At 39.4% G+C, this 27846-nt stretch overlaps 2 protein-coding genes across 2 annotated transcripts; both read left to right on the top strand.

Moving 5' to 3' along the window:
- Nucleotides 1-1077: 1077 nt before the first annotated feature.
- On the top strand, nucleotides 1078-15404 carry brun (trafficking protein particle complex subunit brun). Its single transcript, XM_028321331.1, has 21 exons — nucleotides 1078-1161; nucleotides 1283-1544; nucleotides 1751-1841; nucleotides 2188-2415; nucleotides 3615-3913; nucleotides 3986-4162; nucleotides 4242-4877; nucleotides 5189-5353; nucleotides 5732-5892; nucleotides 6444-6681; nucleotides 8503-8996; nucleotides 9121-9428; nucleotides 9581-9662; nucleotides 9949-10073; nucleotides 10521-10602; nucleotides 10747-10834; nucleotides 11714-11911; nucleotides 13009-13216; nucleotides 13772-14048; nucleotides 14642-14900; nucleotides 15117-15404. Exons 2-19 carry the CDS (start codon nucleotides 1355-1357, stop codon nucleotides 14004-14006), a joined length of 4005 nt encoding a protein of 1334 aa, XP_028177132.1. The 5' UTR covers nucleotides 1078-1161; nucleotides 1283-1354; the 3' UTR covers nucleotides 14007-14048; nucleotides 14642-14900; nucleotides 15117-15404.
- A 4559-nt stretch (nucleotides 15405-19963) lies between these two features.
- On the top strand, nucleotides 19964-24002 carry LOC114364972 (uncharacterized protein C15orf41 homolog). Its single transcript, XM_028321348.1, has 5 exons — nucleotides 19964-20165; nucleotides 20338-20490; nucleotides 23120-23264; nucleotides 23453-23502; nucleotides 23585-24002. The coding sequence occupies exons 1-5, from the start codon at nucleotides 20050-20052 to the stop codon at nucleotides 23961-23963; spliced, it is 843 nt and encodes a 280-aa protein (XP_028177149.1). The 5' UTR covers nucleotides 19964-20049; the 3' UTR covers nucleotides 23964-24002.
- Nucleotides 24003-27846: the final 3844 nt, after the last annotated feature.

The raw sequence follows: 27846 nt of genomic DNA, 5'->3' as shown, positions 1-27846 counted from the left end.
CTGGCAAAGAAAATAAGTGTTATAAATCTTAGCTTTTGCAGCTTGTAAGGGTGTTTTCTTTACCTACATCGTTTGTATACAAAATTCTTACTGTCCCACCCAACTCATTGACAGGGGGGCGCCTCCATCGTTCAACTATATAAAGTTTCCAACATGGCAAAAAGCGGAACAAGCGATCCGGTATTGACGGTGGCGCCCCCTGTCAATATGACGAGTGGGCCGTGGGACCACAGATTCTGTGGGTGGGAGTCGTGGGACAGTTCAGTGTATTGGTCTATCTATAGCCAACAGGCAATAGGTATAGAAGTGAAAAACACTATTTAATCTGTTAAATATTTAATTCCTTATAATAGAAGCGTTTTACCTTACAATAAAACGCATATTAAATACTTACCTTATTCAAAGCTTAATAATAATGAGATAGGCTTTCCATTTTTCGTGCTATTTCCTACCTTTTTCTTCTCCTTTGCTTCCGTTTTACACAGCTACTAGCGCCATCTGGCGTTTCCCCCCACCAGGCAGTGTTCGCGATTGCGAACTTCTAGCGTCATTGCACGATTTTATACCAGCAGGCAGGATTAAAATTTAAGCTTTGAATAAGGTAAGTATTTAATATGCGTTTTATTGTAAGGTAAAACGCTTCTATTAAATAGCTTGACCTTATTCAAAGCTTAATAATAATGAGACATGTCTGTTATCGCCTGGTGGTGGAAGAAACGCCAATGTGTCAATTAGGACAAAGGAAATGAATCGCAGGTGAGTATAAAATAAAACCAAAGCTGTGTGATAATAAATCTATTTACCCATATTAATTATAACATAATAAGTCCTCTAACAATAATAATTACAATTTATAAACAGTAAATAAAGGTGNCCTCGTATCACAAAGTATCAAGTATCCAAAAATCCAAGCTTTTTTGCATAACTAGTATGTTTTAACAAAGTAGCAACACTTTTATAATTAGTTCGTTCAGAAATTAATTTAAAGAATAAAATTAATTTGATTTATTTTACAAAAATTAGTGCTTTTCTAGATTTAAATTAAAATAAACTTGAGATAAAATAAGTAACTGATATAACATTTTTACAAATTAATTAAGTATTAAGCTATTGTCAGCGAGACGTCAGCTGTGACTTAATTTTCCAAACGAAAACTTCAAAGTACGCCCCAGATTTCACTATAGGCGTAAATAGAAATTTATACGAAAATAAATAACAATACATCAATTTTAGTTTAATTAGCATTATAGAAGTAATTAATTGACAGCCGTATTTATTATAGTTTACCGAATGACCTGCGAGTTCGTGTGTCGCGCACCGCGTAACTTTATCACCGTAATCAAATGAGATATCAATGCGCTCGTCAGTGAGCTACATATTGTCTCACGCGCCAGGAGAGTCGGTGATGTCGCACCCTGACTACGCGCAGCACGCCCAGCACCATGCCTGCCTGCTGGTGCTGGTCAAAGGCATCGGGGGCATGCTCAAAAACTTCAACAAACTTTGGGAGAGGATACAGAAAGTCAACAATATAAAAGTTACTGGTACGTGTTCTTTGTGACTAGGAATTAGGTCAATTCATGAAGAAAACATGTTTTAAAACATAAAACATCCATTAACTTGGGAATCTGCACATTCTATACTTATTAATCTGCCTTCTTTAATTTCTAATAAGAATTATTTTAAATATAAAAGTGACTGATGTAAGATTTATAAACAGCTGTTGTTGTTTTTTTGTTTTCAATTTTAGATTCCTCAGGACAAGTTAGAGATATCTGGGTGAGGTATGTCCGGGATTACCCAGTGGAAAACAATGACTGGGGTGACTTTCAAACACATAGGTAAGTTTATACGAATAATATTCACATAAATTTTAATAAAGAAAATAAGGTTTAGGAAGTCCTACTAACAAAATTTCAACAAAAAATTACAAAATATTCTTATTAGTTAGTAATTTACCTTTAGTTAATTAAAAGGCAATTATAGGTACTTGGCTAATATTGTAAACTGTTTAAATACATATTTCAAATCAATAAATTAAAAAAATTGTGTAAATAATAAATATAAATAAGTAATATTTTAATAAAAAGTGAGATTATTAATGTGTAATCCTACCTTATAAATCCTGTCCTAATAATTGATAATATGTACTTGAATAATATGATCTATTTCATTACCTTTTCACAGGCGGTTGCTAGGCCTAATTACTCTTAGTAAGTTCACAAACCAAGTGGAATTGAATGAAGTGTGCCGAGTCCATGAATCTCTCAAGGTGAAGTATTCCAACACCTTGTACGACTCGAGAGCCTTCATGTTTGGCCCCGGGAGCAACTTGAAGAAGCCCGAGCAAGAGCCAGAGACGTACAGCTATGAAGAAGATAAAGTTTCCAAAGAAGGCAGCAGTTTGAGTGACAAGTAAGAAACTCTCATATATTACGTAATAACTAATTTAAAATCTATATTTTAAAGGCAATTAAAATGTTATCTCATGTTTCACTCAACATAATATGAATGCTCTTTGAATTTATTTGCCTATAAATATTAATTTTCTTCATTACTTCATAAATTTCATAATTTCTACAATTATAATAATAATACATGTAACATTTTATTGGTACATCATTAGTAGTTGTTCAAAATCATACTAATTACATACTTTATTTGACTTTATATGTATCTCTACACAATCTAAAATAGAATAACAGTTTTAGTTACTAATAATTGAAATTCATATTACAATTTTACATGTAAGATGATTGCATAATCATATATTAACTCAGAGTGTGTACTGTAAGTAAATAAATATTTTTCCAATTTATTCATAACTTGTCTAGTAAGATTCACTGTACGGTACTAAATCATTAAACGAGCAGTGACCTCAAATTATGAATTTACTGTGGCAAATTGCCATTCACCCATTACCATAACTACAATCTAGCCAGACATCTACGAAAGCTGTGTACCACTAGTTCGAAATGTGGCTGAATCTGCGCGAATTTCGGTCTGCCATGTTACATATAAAGTCTCTTAATAACAATATAATATAACATGGTGATAAAACTATTCCTTAAAACTTTCACCCACAAATTCACTTCCTTTATTATCTTTGAGACAAAAGACAGCATAGTATGACCTTCTGTTTCCTCTTTCTTTACCAAAAAGTAATAGACAAACAGAAATACTTCTGAATTTATTTTATGTATGTGGCTATTTATATGCTAAGCAGTCTAGCATCAGACCTAGATGTGACTTCTTTTAAATAACTGTAATAACAAAATGCGCAAATGTTTACTTCACTTACGCGTTGCGTTAGACTCGCTCGCCATTAGATATCGCGTGACAAGGAAGCATTAATTGAAGACCAATATAGTTGAACAAAGCATAACTTCTTGTTTGCAATGGAATAGGTATTACAGGCGAATGTTTTTCACGAATATTATTGACGTGTTTCATATTCTTTATTTTTAGCAAAAGAAATAACTGTAATATAAAATGGTTAAAATTGGTATTGTTAATAAGTGTTATACTATAACAATAAAGGTGAATAAACCATTTATCGTGTTATAAAGGCAAGAATCAGTTTATTTTATATAACAAATCAATTGATCTTTCAGGTATTCTCTGCCCAGTGAACCAGCAGACAGTTTATCATCTTCTGAAAGTTTCCCACATTCAGCTTCGTCTACTGCATCATTTCCTGTCCAAGAAGAGAATTTCACCACACCATCAAACTTTAAAACACATGCTATGTTTTACGGCGAAAATGACCCAGTGCCTGACTTAGAGCAGAATGTAGCAGATCTCATAAATTCTCTATTCTGGGTGGTAGAATCTAAGAGGCTGGAGAGATCTAGAGAAAAGCTTGAGAAAGTATCCCTACTTTTGGCTCCTTTTGAAAAGAAGGACTTTGTTGGTACGAAATAATTGAATTTTCAAAATTCGTAAGTAACAATTCATCCAAATTTTTAATTTGTAAAATTTTCAGGCCTTGATATGGAGTCCCGCAATAATAAAAAGCGTTGCATGGGACGCGTGACGAAGAATCTCGCCGATTTAACTTTGCAATCTGGTCTGGTCGCTGATAGTCTTGGCTTATACCATAATTCGGCGGAAATTCTAAAGTCCGTGAACGACTGGCTTTGGCTGGCAGCTGCTAAAGAAGGTATACAACTTTGAACTTTCTGGCTCTAAAAATGAAACGCGTGACTACATATTATATTTGATTATGTTTTATATTTCAGGACTCTGCGCCGCTTCTGCAATTCTTCTTTACCCAAACTTGCGGAATACAACGCCCCTACAGAGAAATGCTAGTCTTCAAGAGAATTCTCCTAATAAAACAAAACCACTTTCATTGTTCCAACCAAACATCGATCCATTTCGAAAATATAAAGCCACCTCATCACCTCTTAGATCTTCAAAGAACTCTAGTCCTATTAACCCACCCAGTGAACTGACGCCTTCGTCTTCAGATAGCATCGACACATCTTCTAGACAATCAGAGACTGATAATGCTGATTCCGAATCTCTAGCATCATCCAGTGACATCGAATACCAAAGTCAGAAGTCGTTTTACACTTCCGACCATCCTTCGATTCCCAGACAACCGGTGACTCAAATCAATAACCAGTACCTTTTGAATGGAGAAGAAATAGCTGAGAAGTATCGTAAAGCGATCATACACTACAGCAAGTATCAGAACGCTGGTATAATCGAGACTGAGGCGTGCTTCAAAGCCGCTAGGATCGCGGTAGAGCAGAACAATAGTCTGCACGCGTCCAGTTTTTTGCAGAACGTTATTTTTATCAACTTGACTTTAAGTGAACAGGAGAAGATACAAAGATTTGACACACTTGCTGAGCTATACAAAGAGATAGGTAAGTATTTAATATCTTATCATCTAAATAATGCCTTAAGTCTCTGGAACACTGCCAAATAGGATCAACCCCACTTTTCCCGTGGATGTCTAAGAGGCTACTAGAGGAGAAATATGCGAACATCAGGCAACCGCAATTCGTCTGGCTAGCGTAAGGAAAATCCTCCTTTCTGGCTCTAGTAATTATAGAGAACAGTCCTCCTAAAATGGCGACTAAATGCCTTGAAATTTATCATGATTTCGTATCAATTTCATTAGTTTTTGCCCCATTTTGTCACCATAATTAAAAACTGTCTTAACATGTCTTCATAGGGTTCCTCCGCAAGGCAGCATTCTGCCAGCGCCTCGCGGCCACTCGGCAAGTGAGCCCGAACAACCCCAATCCGGACTGGCAGCGCTGCTACTACCTCATGCTGCACAGCTTCCCGGGGCACAGGCTGAGCCTCGACCCTAACTACGTCATACAGCACCAAGTTGGTAAGCAAATTGTCTCATTTTCTTAAAAGTGTCTGTTTTACAGTTTAGCTTACTTGTATGTGTTTAAAAAGCATTTCAGACATGTATCCGTTTTCCTACCAATGGCACATGCTTTTCTTAGTTGCTATGTAGTATGCTTGATGGCGCCATGCAAGATGATCAAGATGTTTTTTATTTATTATCGAATTTATGAAAACAACCCAGCTGTTCCATATAAAAGTTGCTATCGATTTAACCTTTTCTAGCAAGTTTCTACATGATTGTCACCATGTTAGTAAAAGTTGTTCATAATCAGGACCCTTGAGTAGGATCTTTCCTGAACATTTGGCAACTACTGCCATTGAAAAATAGACCTGAATTATTTATTGCCCTTGAAAGGTTGGCCAGCGCTGCAAATCCAGTTGCTCCAAGAGTTGGTGGTGGCCGCGCGACGCATGGGACACCCCGCTCTAGCCACGAGACACATGACCTTCCTGCTGCAGACCATGTGGCCGCACCTGGCGCGCCAGGAGCACCGGGACCTGGCCATCCAGCTGCAGGTATGAGTTTAATACTTGCAGCATTCTTTTAAAATTATTCAGATTCAGAGAGTCCTATCTCTCTCTGTTGTTAGGCAGATAAATGTTTCTTTGAACAGTTTATCTTATTAGTAACTAGCTTTTGCCCGCGGCTTCACCCGTGTGAAATTTAGTGTCACAGATCGTTATAAATCATAGCCTATATGTTATTATGGGTTATAAATAATAATACTGTAAATTTTCATCAAAATCCGTACAGTAGTTTTTGCGTGAAAGAGTAACAAACATCCATCCAGACATTTATTATATTAGTAGGATATTATAAGGATTTTTGCGTTACAAGTCCTCGATCTTGATTCTTTTGAAACAGCTATTTTAAATGGCATACTTTCCCCGCGGTTATGTGTGAAGTTTTCCGCCAAAATGACGGGGTCTTAACACTAAAAACTGAGGGCGTGCTCCCATGCTATTCTGACAAGAAGGAAGCTAGGGAAGAAGGAGTGGTAACTGTAGGTTTTCGTCCAGAACTCCACTCGTAGCGAAACTGTACCCAGTCTATTTGGTTCTTCCAGGCCCTCTCAGCGCAGTGCGAAGGCGGCCCGGTGCCCTTAGTCCTGGAGACAGGCGAGGTGATCCCGCCAGCTAACCTCACGCACGTGCCGCACTGCTCGTGGTTCAGCCCGAGGCCTCTGCCGCCGCCGCGCGCGCCGACACTCGTCAAGTGCAAGACGCAGACCGGGCCCTTCATCTTCACGCCGATACACTTCGGCACGCTGGAGCGGAAGACGAAGAAGGATGAGGGGAAAATGGGTATGACATGCAACTTCATCATCATCATCAATCTCAGCCATAGGACGTATATCGCTGAACATAGGCCTCCCCCAATGCTTTCCATGATGCCCGGTTGGTAGCGGCCTGCTTCCAGCACCTTCCTGCTGCCTTTACGATGTAGACTATTCTATTAAATGTAAGGTAGCTAAATAGGGGTGATCCGCCCGCCAACCTCACGCACGTGCCGCACTGTTCCTGGTTCAGCCCGAGGCCGCTGCCGCCGCCGCGCGCGCCGACCCTCGTCAAGTGCAAGACGCAGACCGGGCCCTTCATCTTCACGCCGATACACTTCGGCACGCTGGAGCGGAAGACGAAGAAGGACGAGGGGAAAATGGGTATGACATGCAACTTCATCATCGTCATCTCAGCCATAATAGGACGTCCACTGCTGAACATAGGCGTCCCCCAATGCTTTCCATGGTGCCCGGTTGGTAGCAGCCTGCGTCCAGCACCTTCCTCCTGCCTTACGATGTCGACCATTCTATTAAGTGTAAGGTAGCTAAATAGGGGGAATCCCCCCACCAACCTCACGCGCGTCGACCCTCGTCAAGTGCAAGACGCAGACCGGGCCCTTCATCTTCACGCCGATACACTTCGGCACGCTGGAGCGGAAGACGAAGAAAGACGAGGGGAAAATGGGTATTACATGCAATTTCATCATCATCATCTCAGCCATAGGACGTCCACTGCTGAACATAGGCATCCCCCAATACTTTCCATGATGCCCGGTTGGTAGCGGCCTGCGTCCAGCACCTTTCTGCTGCCTTACGATGTCGACCATTCTATTAAGTGTAAGGTAGCTAAATAGGGGTGATCCCGCCCGCCAACCTCACGCACGTGCCGCACTGTTCCTGGTTCAGCCCGAGGCCGCTGCCGCCACCGCGCGCGCCGACCCTCGTCAAGTGCAAGACGCAGACCGGGCCCTTCATCTTCACGCCGATACACTTCGGCACGCTGGAGCGGAAGACGAAGAAGGATGAGGGGAAAATGGGTATGACGTTGACGTTTGGATATACAGGGGGTTTCTTTAATAAGTTCACAATAAGGGTTGGTCCAAGTGTATAAGCACGGGCGACGTCGATCCACCATAAGGCCTCAGGCTCGAATTTAGCGGGCAGCGGCGCGGGAGCGGCGGCGGCGCGGGAGCGGGGCGGGCAACGCAGACCCGTTCTCGAAACAAGCGGGCAGCTCGCGCGGCGCTTTAGCGGCGAAGTGTTGTGTTCGGGGTTGTGTTGTCGAGATATTTGTTTTTATTCGCAAACGAAATGTCTGAACAACGGCGACAATTTTATTTCGATTCAAATTTATTCCTGACGCTCGATTTATTGTGGGCAAAAGAAGGTGTGCGCTGACCGCTCGTTGCCCGCTCCCGCGCCGCTGTTTTCGAGAACCGGTCTATTTGATTTTACGCATAATATCCTGCCGCTCCCGCGCCGTCGCCGCTGCCCGCTAAATTCGAGGCTGAGGCCTAAGGAACGGCGAACGAACAGCGAAAGTTAGTGAAGGAATGTTGAATGAACATCGACGACCAGCAATTCTGAAAACTCACTTCAATCACTTGGAACTAAACGGCCTATCATTGTAATAAATTACCAAAGTCACTATAATTTAATGTTTCATACATTCCATTCGCCATCACTATTTTGATTTCTCCACTAAAATATCGATCCCCGATAGCCCGATAGTCCCGATGCCCGATACCCGCTCACTCACTTTGTTTTCTGAATTGGTTTTGTAAAACAATATTTGTGGATATAAACATAAACCTTGTCTTTTTTAAAACAAAGCCCGTAATTACAGAGTACCTATGGGTCGAGGACGACATCTGCGAGGTTCAAATGAAGCTAACAAATCCTCTGCCATTCGAGCTGAAAGTCTCCAACATGCGGCTCTTGACCTCCGGCGTGGTCTTCGAGTCTATCCCAGAGACAATAATCCTCCCACCGGATTCACCGACCACAGTCAACCTCCACGGCACGCCCAAAGAAGTCGGCGAACTTCAGATCCTGGGCTATTCGACTCACACTTTAGGAGTCAAGTCAAACTGTAGGCTCAAAAACATGCCGATGCCGAACAAATTCCCAGCATCTTTTACCATCGAAGTGATTCCCAGCCTGCCCACTATAACTATCGAAACAACAGTAGCGCCTTCTGGTAGCGTAAGCTTGTCGAGTCTCGAGAACATTGGCAGCACTACAAACATTTCACTGCACAACGGAGAAAGCACAGAGTGCACTATGAAGATTACGAACACTAGTAACGTGCCTATCGAATACCTTGACATAGCTATCCAGGTAATGAAGTGTCTATTTTATTTATATCACCTGACTGAGTATATTTTGTGTCCTTACGTTTTTATTTCGTTCAATTTCACGCTGTCTACTCATTCGAAGGTACTATAGAAAATATTTTTTACAGTCTAACATGGATAGCCAACTCCAATCAAAAGTGTTCCAATTCTCGACCGAAGATATCAAGGCTCAGTTACCGATCCCTCCAGATGAGACTGCAACCATCGTAATGAAACTGTATGGGGAGGCTGACTTCCTTGACCTAGGCGGAGTAGGCGGCGAGAATCTGTTTCCGAACAGCCTCACTTCAAACTACCCTTCGAGGGTTGGCTCACCAGTACCAAATGCACAAACATCTCTGCCAACGCAGAGTTCCAATCCGCAAACTTCGTTGAGCAGTGGACTGATGGCCAACAGGACTTCTGGGAGCTTTAGGTTAGTATAATAAATGAGGGAAATATTGTGTAGTCAAAAGAAACCATAAGCACATCATGATAAGAATTTTCATTGATTTTCAACCTTAAAATAAATGAAGTAATGTTTCAACTATGTTGCAAGAGAATAAATGACATTTGAACTTCTTTCAGATCAACCAATTCTCATACTACAAGCTGGTCGGCTCCGATCTCAGTCATGCCACCGTCTAGAGGCCGACAAATCGAAACTCAAGTAAGTAACAAGATACTTTACTCAAGAAAAAACATCACTTAACATGCCTTTAACAGACTAGCAGCAGTGATACGCTATAAATTGGCAATGTAATATTGCTTGCTATAGCAGATTATGTACCATCCATTCTAGACTGCATCTTACTTAACACCATATGCGATGGCAGTCAAATAAGTATATACCTTCCTTGGCATGCATTAAAAAATGTGTATAGAAAACTATTTACGAATAATATGATTGTCTATCCTGATTTTTCTGGAGATATTTTTGATTATTATATTTTCAGGTAATAATTAGGTATTCAGGAGGCGCCGGCAAAGAGCTTCATTGTCGCCAGTCAACGCTTCAAATCAACTTGGAGTTGTTGCCTAGTGTTTCTATCACTCATTGGGACGTGCTGCCTGCAGAGATGTAAGTGTAACGTAACTTCGTTCGTTTCTTTTTAGCCAAAAGGGATTCTTCATCAGGGATTAAAACAGCGACCGGTCTGCACTGCTCGCAACCAGGTGTTTCGCGACCTTCACCAGGTCGATTGTGCAAGCGTTCTCTGACAGTCGTTTCTCCATTGGACTGATCACCAATAGGACGTTTCGTTTTTGAGAGATCCTCAGTGGCGCAAGGCGTAACTACAGGGTGGTAGGGCTGGCAAAATGCCATGAGCAATAAAAAAAAAATAGATTTAAGTAAAATGCACATTAAATTGTTTGGGTTACTAAAATGATAGTTGATAGTAGGTACTCGTAGGTAAGGATGGGTAGCTCGGGGTCATTGGACGAAATTCTACGTGCTCGGCGACCGGACTATAGCTATACTACAGATGCTGTATTCGTGATAAATATTCGCCCGTTCGCTTCGCAGCCCAACCCAACTGTACCTGGTGCTAGACGTGACGAACCTGACCGGCGAAGAAATGGAGTTCCACTACGCGCCCGGCAAGCACATCCTGGTGGAGAGCAAGGAGTCCTGCCGCGTGCCCGTGCCGCTCGACCGCTGCCCCTTCAGCGCCACGCCGCCCAAGCTGGACGACGGTAGGGAACTGTGTGTCTCGACCATCTGTCCATCATGCAGGAGCGCCCGGCGGCACATCCTGGTGGAGAGCAAGGAGTCCTGCCGCGTGCCCGTGCCGCTCGACCGCTGCCCCTTCAGCGCCACGCCGCCCAAGCTGGACGACGGTAGGGAACTGTGTGTCTCGACCGTCTGTCCATCATGCAGGAGCGCCCGGCGGCACATCCTGGTGGAGAGCAAGGAGTCCTGCCGCGTGCCCGTGCCGCTCGACCGCTGCCCCTTCAGCGCCACGCCGCCTAAGCTTGCCGACGGTGAGGGAACTGGCTTTGTCTTCATTTATAAATTAAACATGATCAGTCATCTATAAAGCTAAGGGACCCCCCACACTAGTGACTAGCGTCTTTCGAGCATTGTCGTCTTGCCAACGCCCGTATAGCGTCGACACCGCCCAAGCTGGACGACGGTAAGAAAACATCTTTGACTTCATTTATAAATTAAACATGATTGATCATCAAAAAGCTAAGGGGTTCACCCCCTAGACTAGTGATTAGCGTCTTTCGAGCATCATCGTCTTGCCAGCGTTGACGCGACGCTGGCGTTGCATCTAGCAACGTTTCTTTCGGGCAAGTAACGCAACCTTCTCACTCCATTGTGCTCAGACGGTATTCAAAACACAACAACAACTAGTGTGGCTTTGAAGCAAGCTTAAAGCCGTTTCATAATTGTGAATTAACAGGTACGTGTTCCTTTCTATCGTAAAGCGAACAATAAACTTATTGCATAATTATTTATACACAAAGCCAAAATATATCACTGGAAATCAGCTAAACCATAAAGACCAGACAGTTTGAGTTTGTTCAGAATTTCTAGTAGGTGTAATCGCTTCACGCCGACGACCTAAAGGTCGCACGCTGGACGCAGGCCGCTACCAACCGTGCGATGTTGGGGGAGGCCTATGTTCAGCAGTGGACGTCCTGTGGCTGAAATGATGATGATGATAATGAATCGCTTCAATTATTTATACAATAATCGAACTCTTTTCTCAGAAACTGCCGAATCAAAGTCCACTGCCACCGGCACGTCGACCAACAGCCTGGAGCTCATGTGCTCGGAGCACATCACCAACCACGTGGCGCTGCGCTGGCGCCTCACGACCAGCGGCGCGGGCGGGCGCGCCTGCGTGCGCGGCATCACGCTCTCGCAGGCCATGATGGACATCGTGCGGATGTCGCCGCTCAACTGGGGTGAGCAGTCTGAGTATTACAGGGCAGAGTCTGAGTATGAGTCAACAACCCTTACAGGGGACATTAAACCAACAGCTTAGAGTTCCTGAGCTTAGCAAAACACATCAGGAATAACGTGGACCATTGCTGGCGCTCCACGCTCTCACAGACCATGATGGACATCGTGCGCATGTCGCCGCTCAACTGGGGTGAGCAGTCTGAGTATTACAGGGCAGAGTCTGAGTATGAGTCAACAAACCTTACAGGGGACATTACACCAACAGCTTAGAGTTCCTGTGCTTAGCAAAACACATCAGGAATAACGTGGACCATTGCTGGCGCTTCACGCTCTCGCAGGCCAAGATGGACATCGTGCGCATGTCGCCGCTCAACTGGGGTGAATCGACAGCTTAGAGTAGCCTTCACAGGAGTGGACATACAGTAGACCAACAGCCTCGGGCTCATGTGCTCGGAGCACATCACCAACCACGTGGCGCTGCGCTGGCGCCTCACGACCAGCGGCGCGGGCGGGCGCGCCTGCGTGCGCGGCATCACGCTCTCGCAGGCCATGATGGACATCGTGCGCATGTCGCCGCTCAACTGGGGTGAGCAGAGTCCACGACTTCGAGCTTAGAGTTGAGCCTTCACAGGAGTGGGCAGTGACATTTGACCAACAGCCTCGAGCTCATGTGCTCAGCGGAACAAATCTCGCAGGCCATGATGGACATCGTGCGCATGTCGCCGCTCAACTGGGGTGAGCGGACGACAGCTTAAAGTAGAACCTTCATAGTAGTGGACACGTGGGCATTAGACCAACATCCTCGAGCTCACGTGCTCAGAACACACCACCAACCACGTGGACCTGCGCTGGCACAGTTTTGGGGAATTCGTATTAATTTTATTGGGTAACTCTTTAGGGCGCCGCTTCGTCTGGAAAGGACGTGGTATACTCTCTAAAACCTTACTGCACGGATATTGTATCTAATACAACTTTCGGTTCGCACCACATTACCACATTTACCACTTATGTCCTTGATTTCAGCAGAAGTGAACGGGAAGGAACCAGCTGGTGATCTTCACTACTATGACAGTTACTAACCTTGACTTGTATTCCGCAGAGGTGAGCGTGAACCAGCAAGTGATAGCTCCGCAGCAGGAGCTTCGCTGCGCGGCGGGCGAGTGCGTTGCTTTAGGAGTGCGCGTGCGCAACCGCCTGCCGCGCGCGCTGGCCCGCCTGCGGCTCTCCGTGCAGCTCTACCAGGACTACAACAACGGCGCGCTCAGCTACCGCCTCGACAGCCGGGTCGCGGCCGCCGGGAACAACAAGTGAGTGCCGCACTAGTCCTCACAGCAGGGCCTCAGCAACCGCCTGCGGCTCTCCGTGCAGCTCTACCAGGACTACAACAACGGCGCGCTCAGCTACCGCCTCGACAGCCGGGTCGCGGCCGCCGGGAACAACAAGTGAGTCACCATCATCATGATTTCAGCCACAGGACCTCCACTGCTGAACAATGACTTCCACATCGCACGGTTGGTAGCGGCCTGCATCCAGCGCCTTCCTGTTATCTTTATCAGTGCTACCTTTACAAGTGAGTACACCACTAGTGAATACCACGGCAAGAGTGAATAGGCACTTACAGGGCAGATATATGTCTCATCCTAGACGGCATCTCACTTAACACCAGGTGCGATTGCGGTCAGATGCCTTGTTATGCATAAAAAGAAAGTTCGCGCCCCAGCAGGGTTCTGAATTGAGATTTTTCAACTTAAAAACTTGCGTAAAAACAAGACTCGTGATTGAATTCTTGTTCAAGAAGTTAGACATGACGTAAAATATAAAGTAATAAAGTTGATTTATACAAGGTGTATGTTTATTTTCAGAGTCGTATTACCTACTCTCCCAGAATCGGCAAAGGCGTATCACGAATGTACGGTAGTATTCCTTACTCCTGGGGAATACAAGATCGACATACAATGCTCCACCACGGAACCGGTGCTCGAGGACACTGCGATACTCAAGGAGTCGGATCACCAGTCGCTCATCCAGCCGTGCGCCGGCGAAGTTAGTCATGTATGGAGATTCATTCCACCTGTAGCTATAAGCGTCACGGATTAATATTATTTATTTATTTTTGTATGCTACCAATTATTGTTCATANTTAGCTAACCCCTTTAAATTAAAAACCAAATTCCCTATCATCTTTAAAATCAGAGAAGCCCTTTTTAAATGTAAACAAGAGGGTTTAAATATCGTCCTGGCGTGGATCCCTAGCCATCGAGGTATCCCAGGCAACGAAACGGTTGATTCTTGCGCTAAACTTGCTACAACAACTGGCTCGCTTGAACACTATAAGTTATTTGCCCATGATGCCTCCTCTCTCCCACGTAACCACTTGCACAAGTCGTGGAACACCCACTGGGAAAACTCCAAAAGAATGGTTGGCAAATATTACGCGGATATACAAAAGGAAATTCCTTCAAGACCCTGGTTTTTTAAACATCAGAAATTACCAAAAAGAACCGTCTCCATCATATGTCGCCTGCGTCTTGGTCATGCGTGCACCCCTGTCCACCTTGCGAAAATGCGCATTAAAGATAGCTCCATCTGCGAGTGCGGCCTGGATGAAGGAACAACCAACCACATCTTTTTTAACTGTCCCAAAATTGGATCCTCACTGTTCGATTTTCTCCCTAAAACTTTCCCCCGTCCCTCTAACATTAAATGCGTACTTAACACCAATAACTCCCCTATTAAATAGCTTGACCTTATTCAAAGCTTAATAATAATGAGATAGGCTTTCCATTTTTCGTGCTATTTCCTACCTTTTTCTTCTCCTTTACTTCCGTTTTACACAGCTACTAGCGCCATCTGGCGTTTCCCCCCACCAGGCAGTGTTCGCGATTGCGAACTTCTAGCGTCATTGGCGTTTTGTTTTTCGTCGAGTGCGGACGGTCTCACTGAACTGCGTACTAAATTCAGTCGACCGTTATTTTCGTTCCTACCTACGATGTAAGTGATAAAAATTTTACTTCTTGTAAAGTATAAATTAGTTTTTCCGTTGCGGAAATAAAGTTTATTAACGTTTAAACGTTCGATTTTTGTTAAATTATAGTGTCTTCTCCGTTTTTTGTGTTTTNTGTTTTTTATAAAATATCAAATTCCTACAAGTTTTGTGGAGAAAATATAATTGATTTTGAGCTTTTTCTAACTAAAGTTACTTCATAGGATGGATGATTCGGAAACAGTGCAAAATGTGGGGGAAAATGAGGCGCGTGATCAACCAGGTCCATCTAGACCTAGGCCGAGGTCGGAGTCTTCGTCCAGCAGTTCCTCAAGTACGGACTCATCAAGTTCGGATTCCTCGAAGCGCAAGCGGAAACGTCGACATCATCGGCGCCATAAACGGAGCAAGCGGGCTAAACGGTCCGATGCCAGGTTAGAACAATTATTTAAAGAAGTGAGTGATTTACGTTATCATTTGGAGAATAGGAATAATATTGATTTGGACGATTGTATATCACTANTTTAATAAAAAATTACCTATTCAATTAGGACAAAGGAAATGAATCGCAGGTGAGTATAAAATAAAACCAAAGCTGTGTGATAAGAAATCTATTTACCCATATTAATTATAATAAGTCCTCTAACAATAATAATTACAATATATAAACAGTAAATAAAGGCACATTGCTCAGCGGTACATTATGTACTACCTATTTGGAAAAAGGTTTTTCAAATTATATGTATTTAAAAACAAGTAATATTAATTCACTGGTTCAAATAGATGTACAATACTTCTGCTAGAATTAGTTGATATAATTTCTTTTCTGTAAAATTTTTTAAAAGTGTTCTCAGATCTCCAATTTCCCTTCGCAAGTATATCATCAATAGGTAAATTATTTGCCCAGCTTTTTGAGGCAACAGCAGATCTACAACTACCTGGAGCTGCTATTATACCAGCTTTAACAAGAAGAGATTTCACCCAACCTGCTATGAGCGTCCGTGAAGCAGGCTTAGGTGTGCCTCTAAGATTAATAAATAAATTATTACATTTTGCTTCAACCCGTCTATCATTTAACAAGTCTTTTGTACGATTCACCCAATAATACGATCTTACTGCACAAATCTGTGATATCAACTTTATGCAATGCTAATGACGCAGGTAAAATTAGTAATCACCCTTTGATTAAACACATATTAAAATCAATTGCTCTCAAACAACCGGTAGCAAGAAAACCAAATGTATGGAATATTGATGATCTTCTATTGTATTTAGCAAATAGTTCAATTGATTGTAATAACGTTTTTGAAACTTCTAGGCATACTGCTATATTACTATTGCTCTGTTCGGGTAGAAGAATACACGATCTAACACTTTTGAATGTTGATCCGCAACATATGATCCAATCTAATGATAATATTATATTATGGCCAAGGTTTGGCTCAAAAACCGATTCGGCTACGTACCAGCAATCTGGCTGGAAAATTCTACGTAATTCTGTCAATAAAAATTTAGATCCTGTATATTGGGTGAATCGTACAAAAGACTTGTTAAATGATAGACGGGTTGAAGCAAAATGTAATAATTTATTTATTAATCTTAGAGGCACACCTAAGCCTGCTTCACGGACGCTCATAGCAGGTTGGGTGAAATCTCTTCTTGTTAAAGCTGGTATAATAGCAGCTCCAGGTAGTTGTAGATCTGCTGTTGCCTCAAAAAGCTGGGCAAATAATTTACCTATTGATGATATACTTGCGAAGGGAAATTGGAGATCTGAGAACACTTTTAAAAAATTTTACAGAAAAGAAATTATATCAACTAATTCTAGCAGAAGTATTGTAAATCTATTTGAACCAGTGAATTAATATTACTTGTTTTTAAATATAATTTGAAAAACCTTTTTCCAAATAGGTAGGTACATAATGTACCGCTGAGCAATGTGCCTTTATTTACTGTTTATAAATTGTAATTATTATTGTTAGAGGACTTATTATGTTATAATTAATATGGGTAAATAGATTTATTATCACACAGCTTTGGTTTTATTTTATACTCACCTGCGATTCATTTCCTTTGTCCTAATTGAATAGGTACTTTTTTATTAAATACTGTATTAACTCACATTGGCGTTTCTTCCACCACCAGGCGATAACAGACATGTCTCATTATTATTAAGCTTTGAATAAGGTCAAGCTATTTAATAGAAGCGTTTTACCTTACAATAAAACGCATATTAAATACTTACCTTATTCAAAGCTTAAATTTTAATCCTGCCTGCTGGTATAAAATCGTGCAATGACGCTAGAAGTTCGCAATCGCGAACACTGCCTGGTGGGGGGAAACGCCAGATGGCGCTAGTAGCTGTGTAAAACGGAAGTAAAGGAGAAGAAAAAGGTAGGAAATAGCACGAAAAATGGAAAGCCTATCTCATTATTATTATTAAGCTTTGAATAAGGTAAGTATTTAATATGCGTTTTATTGTAAGGTAAAACGCTTCTATTGTACATCAAAAAAACAATAATTCTTTGAAGGTTATGAGGGCCTATGTGTGCGTGAACTGTGTGTATGTGTGCGTGGACTTTATGTATGTATGTGTGCGTGTACTATGTGTGTATGTGAGCGTTACGTACGTAGGTTAAGTACAGCGAATTTAACACCAGGCTGTCAATTAGTAGGCTCAAAAATTTGACAGAGAGGGTTCTCTATTTCCTATGTATTACTTTTCTCTATGTATTACTCTCTCTCATCTGTGTATAGTTCCAAAATACTGGACTGTCCTGTCGATGATATTGACAGTGGGGCGCCACCGTCAATACCGGATCGCTGGTTCAGATTTTTGCCATGTTGGAAACCATATAGTTGAACGATGGTAGCGCCCCCCTGTCATTGAGTTTGGTGGGACAGTTCAGCGTGGGTCATCTATATTATATGACATGACAGCAGATTGTTTTTTCATAGTTTATTAAATTGTTTTAGGCAAAGGCATTAGATGACTAACACTGAATTCCATAGAGTTACGCTGAATTCCCACCAAACTCATTGACAGAGGGGCGCCACCATCGTTCAACTATAAAATTAATATCTTGATCGTTTGTACTTAAAAGAGTATTAATACAAGTGGGAAAAGCAGGGAAAAGGGACACGGAGCACCTTAAAGTTTAGAAAACGTGTCCTAGCCGAAAACATGCTAAAGTTTTCGGCGGTTGCCAATAGCCATTTTGCTAGCAAATTTTTGCTAATTATTCGGCTGAACGCAGCCATTCATCTATCAGTCACAAAATGGAGGCCACACTCCGAATACCTACTTGAAGCATAACCTATGTATCACTATCTCGCTCTCTGTGGGCACTCTCTCTTTCTAAATAAACAAAAAATATAAATTTGCTCAAAGTCAATGAAACTCAATGTAAAATCCTTATTTCTTGACATAGGTGTCATTAAATGATAAGTGTAAATACTGGTAAAACGTTTTAGGAAGAAATTAAATGAAAAATGTGAAAAATGTTTACAATGATCCAATGTCGGAAATCACGAAATAAACACGCGTGGAATCTTAAGTCACTTCCAGGACACCACGTACTACCGCAACCACGCACTACAAAATTTTGCACCATTTCTTGTGATAAAACAATGATTATGTCCTATAAAAATCTCAAACGAAATTAACTGCATAATAAATAAAATAGTAAACAACTGCCATGATGGGCCGGATTGGGCCGATGTTGCCACAATATGGTACCGATTCCCCAGGAATTGGGATTGTAATTCCCTGATTCGCCAACACATTAAGCCTAAACGGCCGACAATCATGTGATTTTTAATTTAACTAGGTAATCGTAGTTCAAATACTTAATTATTTATTTGTTTAACTTCTGATTTGGTTAGTGAATTGGCTATTGCGAAGAATTTACTAGGAGATTTAAATAAGGAGATAGCAATACTACAGTCTAATTTTTTAGAAATCAGCAGAAATGTCATCAAACATGGCCAACTGACATAAAAATATTTTTAGTCTGTGAACTAGTGATGCGACAAAACCTCTCGTTAATCGCGAAGTGAAATTATTGTAGTACTTGCGTATCATCGCCGGGTAATCGTCAAAATAATAAAAATATGCAACAAAGTCGCAACATTGAATGTGAACTGATTATGAAATTTTCGAGAACAGGAAACAAACTGTATGCACAGATGTAATCAAAAAACAAACTGTGGACAGTAAAATCCGTAAAGTTATTAAACTTCAAATAGTTGCAAAAAGTTCTGTTTGACAGTGTTGCTACTAGTGACATCTCGCTCGCTCAGTCCTTTGTTTCTCTATTCCGCTAGGGAGGTAATTAATAAGATGCTATCAATTAAAAGAAGATTTTTTTTCTTTTATTAATAAGCAATGGAACAATACGTAAGCATTATTGCATAAAAAAGGAAAATAATTTCGTTTAAATAAAACCGACTAAAAATTAAACTGACTCCGAAAGAGTATACACTAAAAGTAGAAAAATAATTTTACGTTATCTCCAATAATGTAAAACTTAACAAAGTATCGTATACTTTTTATTTAAAATTAATCAGTAATTGGAATAAGTGAATACTTAAAGAAATATCGATTAAATTTACAGATTATTGTCTATGACTCACAGGTTACAGCACTGATGTGTCAGAGACAAGTCATAGACAATATGGAGATAACACATGATTTTAAACGTCAAGTCAATTTGACAAGTCTCACAAATTTTCATTTTGCTAAAATAATTTGTTTCAAAGATTGATTTCAAACTTGTATAAACGTGAAAATAAAGTTGGTTTCATGGGCTTGTTAAATAATGTGTATGATATTATGAACACGTAAGTGATTATGGTGTAATTGTATATGAAAGTGTTTGTTTACATCTCTGCTGGATTCTAAAAAATCAAGGTTATACAATCCACACTAAAAAGAGAGGTCGGCCCACAGAGAGCGAGATAGAGATAAGTAGGTATTTGACTCAAGTTGTTGTTCCAAGTGTGGCCTCCATTTTTATCTTTTATTCAAAGCCGTTGTTAACTTCTATGAAAAAAAAACAGACAGATTAGGTCTGTGATTATAATATACCTAATTTTCCGGAAAACAAACTAAAAAACAAACAAATCAAATCCTAAATCTACGTTTTTCACTCTGAAATGGCTTCTATCAAACCGTTAAAATTAGAAGTTTACAATTCTATTGTCAGCGACTTTAACAAAATGAATTCGTTTAGCAGGAAAAGTGAAAATGAGCTGAAAAAGAAATATAAACAGTGTGTTATTTTTAATATTAATCTGCATTTAATGTAAAGACTAATAGAGTGATATGATAAAGTAAAATATCATATAAAGAATAAGATGAAGAAGGGTTATTGGTAACCTATAGGCCCTAAGTATCCAGAGTGGAAAAAATCAATAAATTGACACAAATTTTAATAATTTCAGCTTACCACCATGTACTTTAGGGAGCATCATATCATTGTTGGTTCAGAGGTCTATGAAACAGAACTACAGAAAGTCACCTATTATATCAAGTAAATATCATGATCTCTATGAGGAATTGATGAAAGAAACCGATGGTGGCATTGTTATTTTGCAGTAAGTAGTACATATAATTTGACTTTAAATTAAAGGCAATGTCCAGACTGATTGAACACCTTTGATTTGAATAAAATACAGGGTGGAAACGTTAAGTGATCTCACTCGATTATTTCTTAACTATACAAGATATTAAAAAACTGGTTACTGATCCTGAAAGTGCTTAATGAGCTCTTTCAAACGGTACCAACAATAAGTTACAGAATAAACTGGATCTATCTGAAAATTGAATGTTTCCAGCTTCCATACTAAATGTAGGTATGCCAGACAATATTAGAAGTGTAATTTTTTAAATTTAATAATAAATACTTAAAATAAACTCGTAAATTGTATTCTTATTTTAAATTATTAATGAAAAACATTGGTTTTAGGCTTTACTTGCTATAATATTGTCAAGAGATGAGTGTCATATAGGTCATCCATAAAGTACGTCACACGTAAAGAGGGGGGGAGGGGGTTGACAAAGTGTGACATGGTGTGACAAGGGGTGGGAGGGGTCCTAAGTTTTGTGACATCACATTTCAATTGTTTCAAATATTTGATATAATGTTGATTTCATTAAAAAAAAGTACTTAATTTAAATTAAAATAAAACTAATTTCGGAACTGCTGTTAATTTAATAATTTTTCGATGTGAAATTGCAAAACATGTGACACACACTAGGGAGGGGGGGTCTCAGAAATGTGACCACCTGTGACATGGACGGAGGGGGGGTCAAAAAATCATGAAATTCGTGTGACGTACTTTATGGATGGCCCCTGACTGTGGTAGTACTAAATGTATGGAAGAAGGAAACATTGAATTTTTGGTTAGATCCAGTTTATTCTGTAACCTATTATTGATACCATTGGATCTGCAAAGTCTGAAAGTGCTTGTGAAGCACTTTTAGAATCAGTAATCAGTTTTACGATATCATATGTAGTTTTTAAAATAATGTGACTTTACCAAATGTATGGAAGCTGGAAACATTGAAGTTTCGGATAGGTCCAGTTTATTCTGTAACCTACTATTAATACCGTTTGATAGAGCTCATGAAGCACTTTCAGGATCAATAACTGGTTTATTGATATCTTGTATAGTTTAGAAATAATCGAGTAAGATCACTTATCGTTTCCACCCTGTATAGTAGACTCTTAATATTGAACAAAAACATCTAAGTCAACAAATACCTAAGTTTGTCATAGATGTGACGTATTCTACAGATAAGAAATCTGCTATTTTTATAGTCATTAATATGCAAAATGCATTATTAGTATAATGCTAAATATATGCAACTATGTAACTCTATTTTTGGATTATTAGTATTCAGAGGGTTCTAAACAAAGTGCGCTTTAAAATCGTAAACCAGTCAAAAATGGTCGAAAAGCCCTTTTTTGTTCGAATTGATAATCGAATCCATCAAAACTATGGAGTTTGATTTTCTTTTCGATCAAAAAGTGCCACTTGTCTAGGGGGGCTGTTCTGAAATGAAATAAATATGTGAATCACATTCTTTGGGAATCATATAGTAGGGAATTTAGTGCAATGATTTGTATGGAGACCCCTCCACTTTGGTATAGAAGGCTCATTTTTGCACCAGTTGTTCTTTGGGTGCTCCTGAGTAGATTTCCGTCGGTAGACATCGGGAGCCCCATCGAATCTCCCGTACTATGATATCAATCCACACTTTCCTCACACTTACCTTTCCGTTATTAAATCACTGGTACAATAGTATGTAGATATTAGTGTTAATTAAAATAATAATAACCATGACGTTTAGACAAATTCAAGTTCTTTATTTAGTGCTTTCTTCTTATGATATTTTCAATAATAAAATGTATTTAAGCTATTTTCAACCTTATGACTTACACATAGAGTTCAAAATTAATTGAAGAAAAAATACAAATCATGGTAGCTTGATGTGCCAGGAACTGTAAATAAATTCTAAAATAATAATCTTTACTTGCTTATGAACCAAATAGTATGAATTCATGGATAAAATAAATATTTTTTTCCGACGTGCAGTAAAATTCGCCCGCTGTGTCCTGAAGAAAAATTTTTTTTCACCTACTTTTTTCGAAAAAAGTACCATACAATGGTATAATATATTTATAATCCTCATAAATGTAGCTTCCAGGACATATTTTTTTTATTAGATTATCTCCAGTGGTTTAAAAGTAAACGACGTTTATTTAAAAAAATACTTTTTGGCTTTTGTGAATTTTGCTCAATATTTCTATTTTTTTGTATGAAAAGGCAAAAAGTTTGTTCTAGAAATGAATTCGCCATCCTTTAGTTATATGAAAATGACACCACACTTGCCCTAATACCCATAGTTTTGAAGATATGGGCCTTAAAGTGAAGCGCGGCAGAAGGAAACTTGCCCCCCCTCCCCCTGCTACCACAGGGGGGGCTCCCGATGTCTACCGACGGAAATCTACTCAGGAGCACCCAAAGAACAACTGGTGCAAAAATGAACCTTCTATACCAAAGTGGAGGGGTTCTTGCACTAAATTCCCTACTAATACCATTGATACCTTAGATTTAATATATATATTTATTTATTAATCTAAGATTGATACTTACACTTATTTAATTTAGTTTGCCTCAATGTTATGTTGTTAATTGTAAAATGGATGCTTCCTTTTAGGTTGGCGGAACGCCAGGGAATAAGTCCTGCACTCTTTGCAAGATCATTATTACAAAATGTTTATTCTGATTCTCTTATGACTAAGAAATCCATGAAAGACACAACACTAATAGAAGATAAGGACTTAGCATATCAAGTATTTCTGGTAATTAAATGTTGCTTTGTTAAAATACAAAAATAAACCATATGCCTATATAGATTATTCCCTGCACAAGTCATTTTTCATAATTATTTAGAGCAGTTTTTTTTTAAATAATATGCATCTCAGCATTCAAGTTTTGATACTATTTAAATTAACTTAATAAATCCACTAAAACGGAGATCATTTTACAGGGTGTTATGAATGATAATCAATATGGACCTCACGCAGACATAATAAAGCAGTGAGTATTACCCACAGTAGTCTTGTTTTCATTGAACTTTTTCTGGTAGTAATCTACAATAACATCCATTGTTTTTTTACAGGTCTGTTGGCTTAGAATATGAACTCAGATTAGAAAGAGAATTGAGATTAATGAATATTACATTTTCTGATGAAAACATATTACGATCAAGAGGATATGATAAAACTCCTGACTTTAAACTTGATGTTCCTGTTGCAGTGGATGGATTCATAATAAACTGGGTGGAAAGTAAAGCCCTGTTTGGTGATGAAGAAAATCATTCTGGTTACCTAAAAGAACAATTAATGTGTTACTGGAACAGGTTTGGGCCTGGTCTAGTCATATATTGGTTTGGTTATTTAGAAACACTAAATTCAATGCCAGAGGTCAATAATATGTTCATACTCCGTACTAGTTTTCCAGAGAAGTCTAGCATTACCCAGTATAAATATGAATTGTAAAAATAACAATAGAATAAAAACTATAGCTAAAGATAATTATATGTTGTATTTCTGTTCTATTCAGACAAAACCGGCGTAGTGGCGTCTTTCCGTTCTATAGGTACATAGCCAGAACGCAAGGGTGTGAAACTAATCGAGTATAGTTTGGAGATGACTTTTTTTACTAAGCTCCTCCAAACTATACACGACCAGTACGCATATGCTGCGTACTGCTCGCGTATACTTTGTAGTGACTTAGGTCAATTATCTTGCTCCAAAATATACATCGCCAGTACGCATACGGACTAATCATGTATGTATTGTAATAAGTGCGTGATTACAATTTATACGCCAGTAGTTGCATGCTAGTCATTTTGTCTTATTGACCTCTCTTTCTATTACTTAATAATTCATATCTGCGTGTCTACTTTAAACATTGAATCATCTTTCGACACGTGCCATTGTTTTAATAAAGGATTTTTTGGTGTTTCTCATTCTGCCATAGAAAAGATATTTTTTTTGGGGCTGATATTTAATTTTTACCAATTCTCGAATAACTCTTAAATTAAGAATTATGTAGGTATGGAAATATGTCAAAATGATTTTGTTCTTGAGATAAAAGTTAATAAATAAAATAAATAATAAATAAATATCCTTAATTCCTTACACATTTTACACTGCGCTTCTAGTCCCAAACTAAGCAAAGCTTGTACTATGGGTACTAGACAACGGATACCCATCAAAAACAATACTTGTCAAAAAAACCAAGTCTCGCAACTCAGTTGTTCTACGGTAAAAAGTTGTGAGATCCATGTAATACCAAGTCCAGGCCAGGAAATCTTTAATTAACGTTTTACATAAATTATTGACTTGGCCATCGCACTAAATAATTTAATTTACACGTGTTTTCATGCGATGGCCAAGTCAATATATTTATGTAAAACGTTAAAGAAAGATTTCCTGGCCTGGACTTGGTATTACATGGATCTCACAACTTTTTACCGTAGAACAACTGAGTTGCGAGACTTGGTTTTTTTGACAAGTATTGTTTTTGATGGGTATCCGTTGTCTAGTACCCATAGTACAAGCTTTGCTTAGTTTGGGACTAGAAGCGCNCTTATATTCCAAATTTGAAGCTTCTAGGTCTGCTAGAAGTGCCTTAGAGTTTTGATGATCGGTGAGTCAGTGAGTCAGTCAGTGAGTGACAAAATTAAGTAACTTTGACCCGTTATAATTCTTAAACTACTGGTTCAAATTGAATGAAATTTTAAATATACCGTGTCTTTACAATGCCTGCATAGCTAATGAAAATTCAGCCTTCTAGTTTTATCCACAACGAAGTTACAGGCGGTCGAAAATGGCCTGAATTGCTTCGAGAAAAGGTACGGCCGTGCCGCTTTTTTGCTCGACGTGCCCCCAGATAAATAAACATACATACTTAAATACTTTTTTTTTGTAAATACATAGGTACTTACTATACATAGAAAACACCCAGTCCAATACAAACAAATATGTTCATGCACACAAATGTTTGTACTGTGCGGGAATCGAACCCGCTACCTCCGGAATAGTAGTCCGTTTCGAACCACTACACCAAACGGCCAATAATACAAACCTAGCATTTAAAGTCTCGCATAATGTACCCGTTGAACTTTCTTCTCTCACTCTCTCTCATTTTAAATGAATTTATTATTATACTAATAATTGTTATTTAATTTGAAATCTACCTAATCAATTTAATTTCAAAAACCACTTACAATAGTGTTAAAAATCTATATTTATTATAGATTCAGTAAAATAATAATATTTTATGTAATAATATCGAATAAATGTAATTTTAAATATAATTCCATATTTTACTAAATCAATATCAACTAAACACACTTTAGTCAAGTGTAAGTGGTGTAGTAAAAACTGATCGAGTATAGTTTGGATATGACTTTTTTTACTAAGCTCTTCCAAACTATACACGATCAGTACGCAAAATTCGTGTATAGTTTGGAGTAACAGATTTACAAACGGGCACTACAAAATATACACGAGCAGTTTCCTTATGGGTGCGTTCTGGCCATGCCATGTACCTATAGAACGGAAAGACGCGGCGTAGTGCGAGTCGGACTCGTGCACCGACTCGAGAGTGAGATTACAAACCTGAAGGTTTAATTTTGTTACAGCTTGTAGGTACTATAGACCTGCATGGTAAGCATAGGATCGTAAACAAACCATTGAAGTAATATTATGAAACAAACGCGATTGTCGCCGACTCGTCGACACTAAACCTAACAAACACAGTGGGCAATCTAAGATATGTAACAAAGTGTACTTACGACATCATCAATTGTTATCTTTTTTCAATGTAGGTAGGTAGGTAGTTAGATAAAATTTGAAAAAAGTGTAAAAACATTATTAATGCATGTTAAAAAAAATCGTTTCTTCTAATTGTCACTCCAGGCTTTTATTTTTAATTACAGCCACCTTACAGGTCCACTGTGGATTGTCGTATGAACAACCCGCTTTGGACCCGGTGGCGTCTCGAAACCTGCTTACGGGCATACTTAACTCCACGGAATCCATGAAAAATCAATAGAACTGAAACACCCACGTTCTATTGATATATGTTATATCTATGTCAATTATTTTTTACTTGACATTGGCAGAAATAAACCTCCCAGAGAGGTTTGGTTACCATTAAAAAAAAAAACTCCTGTCAATGTCATCCATCTGTCACACCTGTCACTCGCTGGCCTTCCTTGCTCCTGCACACAGATATGGATGGATCCATATCTGTGCTCCTGCACCTCTAATCCATATCTGTGTCCTGCACCTATATAAGGTGTTATTTTTTATACTGATCATACTTTACCAACGCATCTAATAAAATCATACAAATACAACCCAAGTGTTTTTAAAAAAAAATTCAGGCTAGTTTATGTTTTTACTTTTCCTACCAAAAAAAAGATATTATTTTTACAACCATCCTGTCTTCACTCACTGCCTCTCTCTCTTTCTTTACTCATTTCATTCATACGAGTACGAACAATGGCCGCGCGCGTTCATTCAATGTTCACACACTTATAGGTTAGATTACACTAAACCTACGTTACCAAAAATTATCACTCGTGAGTATGTACGATGTTACGTCATGTTAATAGGTACTACGCGCTGGGAGAAACAAAATCTAGCCACATAAGTAGGTAAATAAGTGTATTTTCATTAGTGTAATAGCGGGGGACTTTTCCAACGAACCGAGGCGAATCATCCGCGTTAAACTAGAAATTTAAAAAAGGATAGAAATTGGAATTCAATATCTACGGTTTCGTAATGCCTACGCAATTTATTTAGAGACGTAATAAAAAATTGATAGGTACATACCTATTACTACTTCGCTTCGCTTCAGTGGAAATGCACCCTAATATTGAATATGAATAGGTGTTGTAAATAAAACTCACTGATCAATTTTCCTGGTTTTAATTCCTAAATTATGATTTGCCATCACACTTTAGATTCATTGATTTTACTTATTCACACATTTACCTATTTTGAATGTTGTTATTTAAAGTTCCTAGGTTATTATTACACTAATCACAATACATTTTGAACGTCAAGCCTTTGTTGAATGTTCACGTAAACACTGTCTTGCACTGTCTAATCTAGCCACGATCGAATTGAGGTAATGCTTTCGGGCTGCACACTTGCTTGCTGTTCACTAGACACCACGTCGGATGTTGTATTCACAATTCGCGCACTAACTTTTTTACGGAAAAAGTCCCTTTCGCGTAAACAAGCACTCATCTGTCCAAATCACACTGTAGGTATGTACCTAGGTAGACTTCCGCAATAACCATCGATAGAACTCGGTCGCGGTCGTGGCCCTCTGGCAACAACTCCTTGATAAGGCATTCCG

The sequence above is a fragment of the Ostrinia furnacalis genome, unplaced genomic scaffold (assembly GCF_004193835.3).
Source record: "Ostrinia furnacalis isolate ACB-3 unplaced genomic scaffold, ASM419383v2 OfSCF7522, whole genome shotgun sequence".
Taxonomy (NCBI): domain Eukaryota; kingdom Metazoa; phylum Arthropoda; class Insecta; order Lepidoptera; family Crambidae; genus Ostrinia; species Ostrinia furnacalis.
This window is presented reverse-complemented; position numbering and strand designations above follow the sequence as displayed.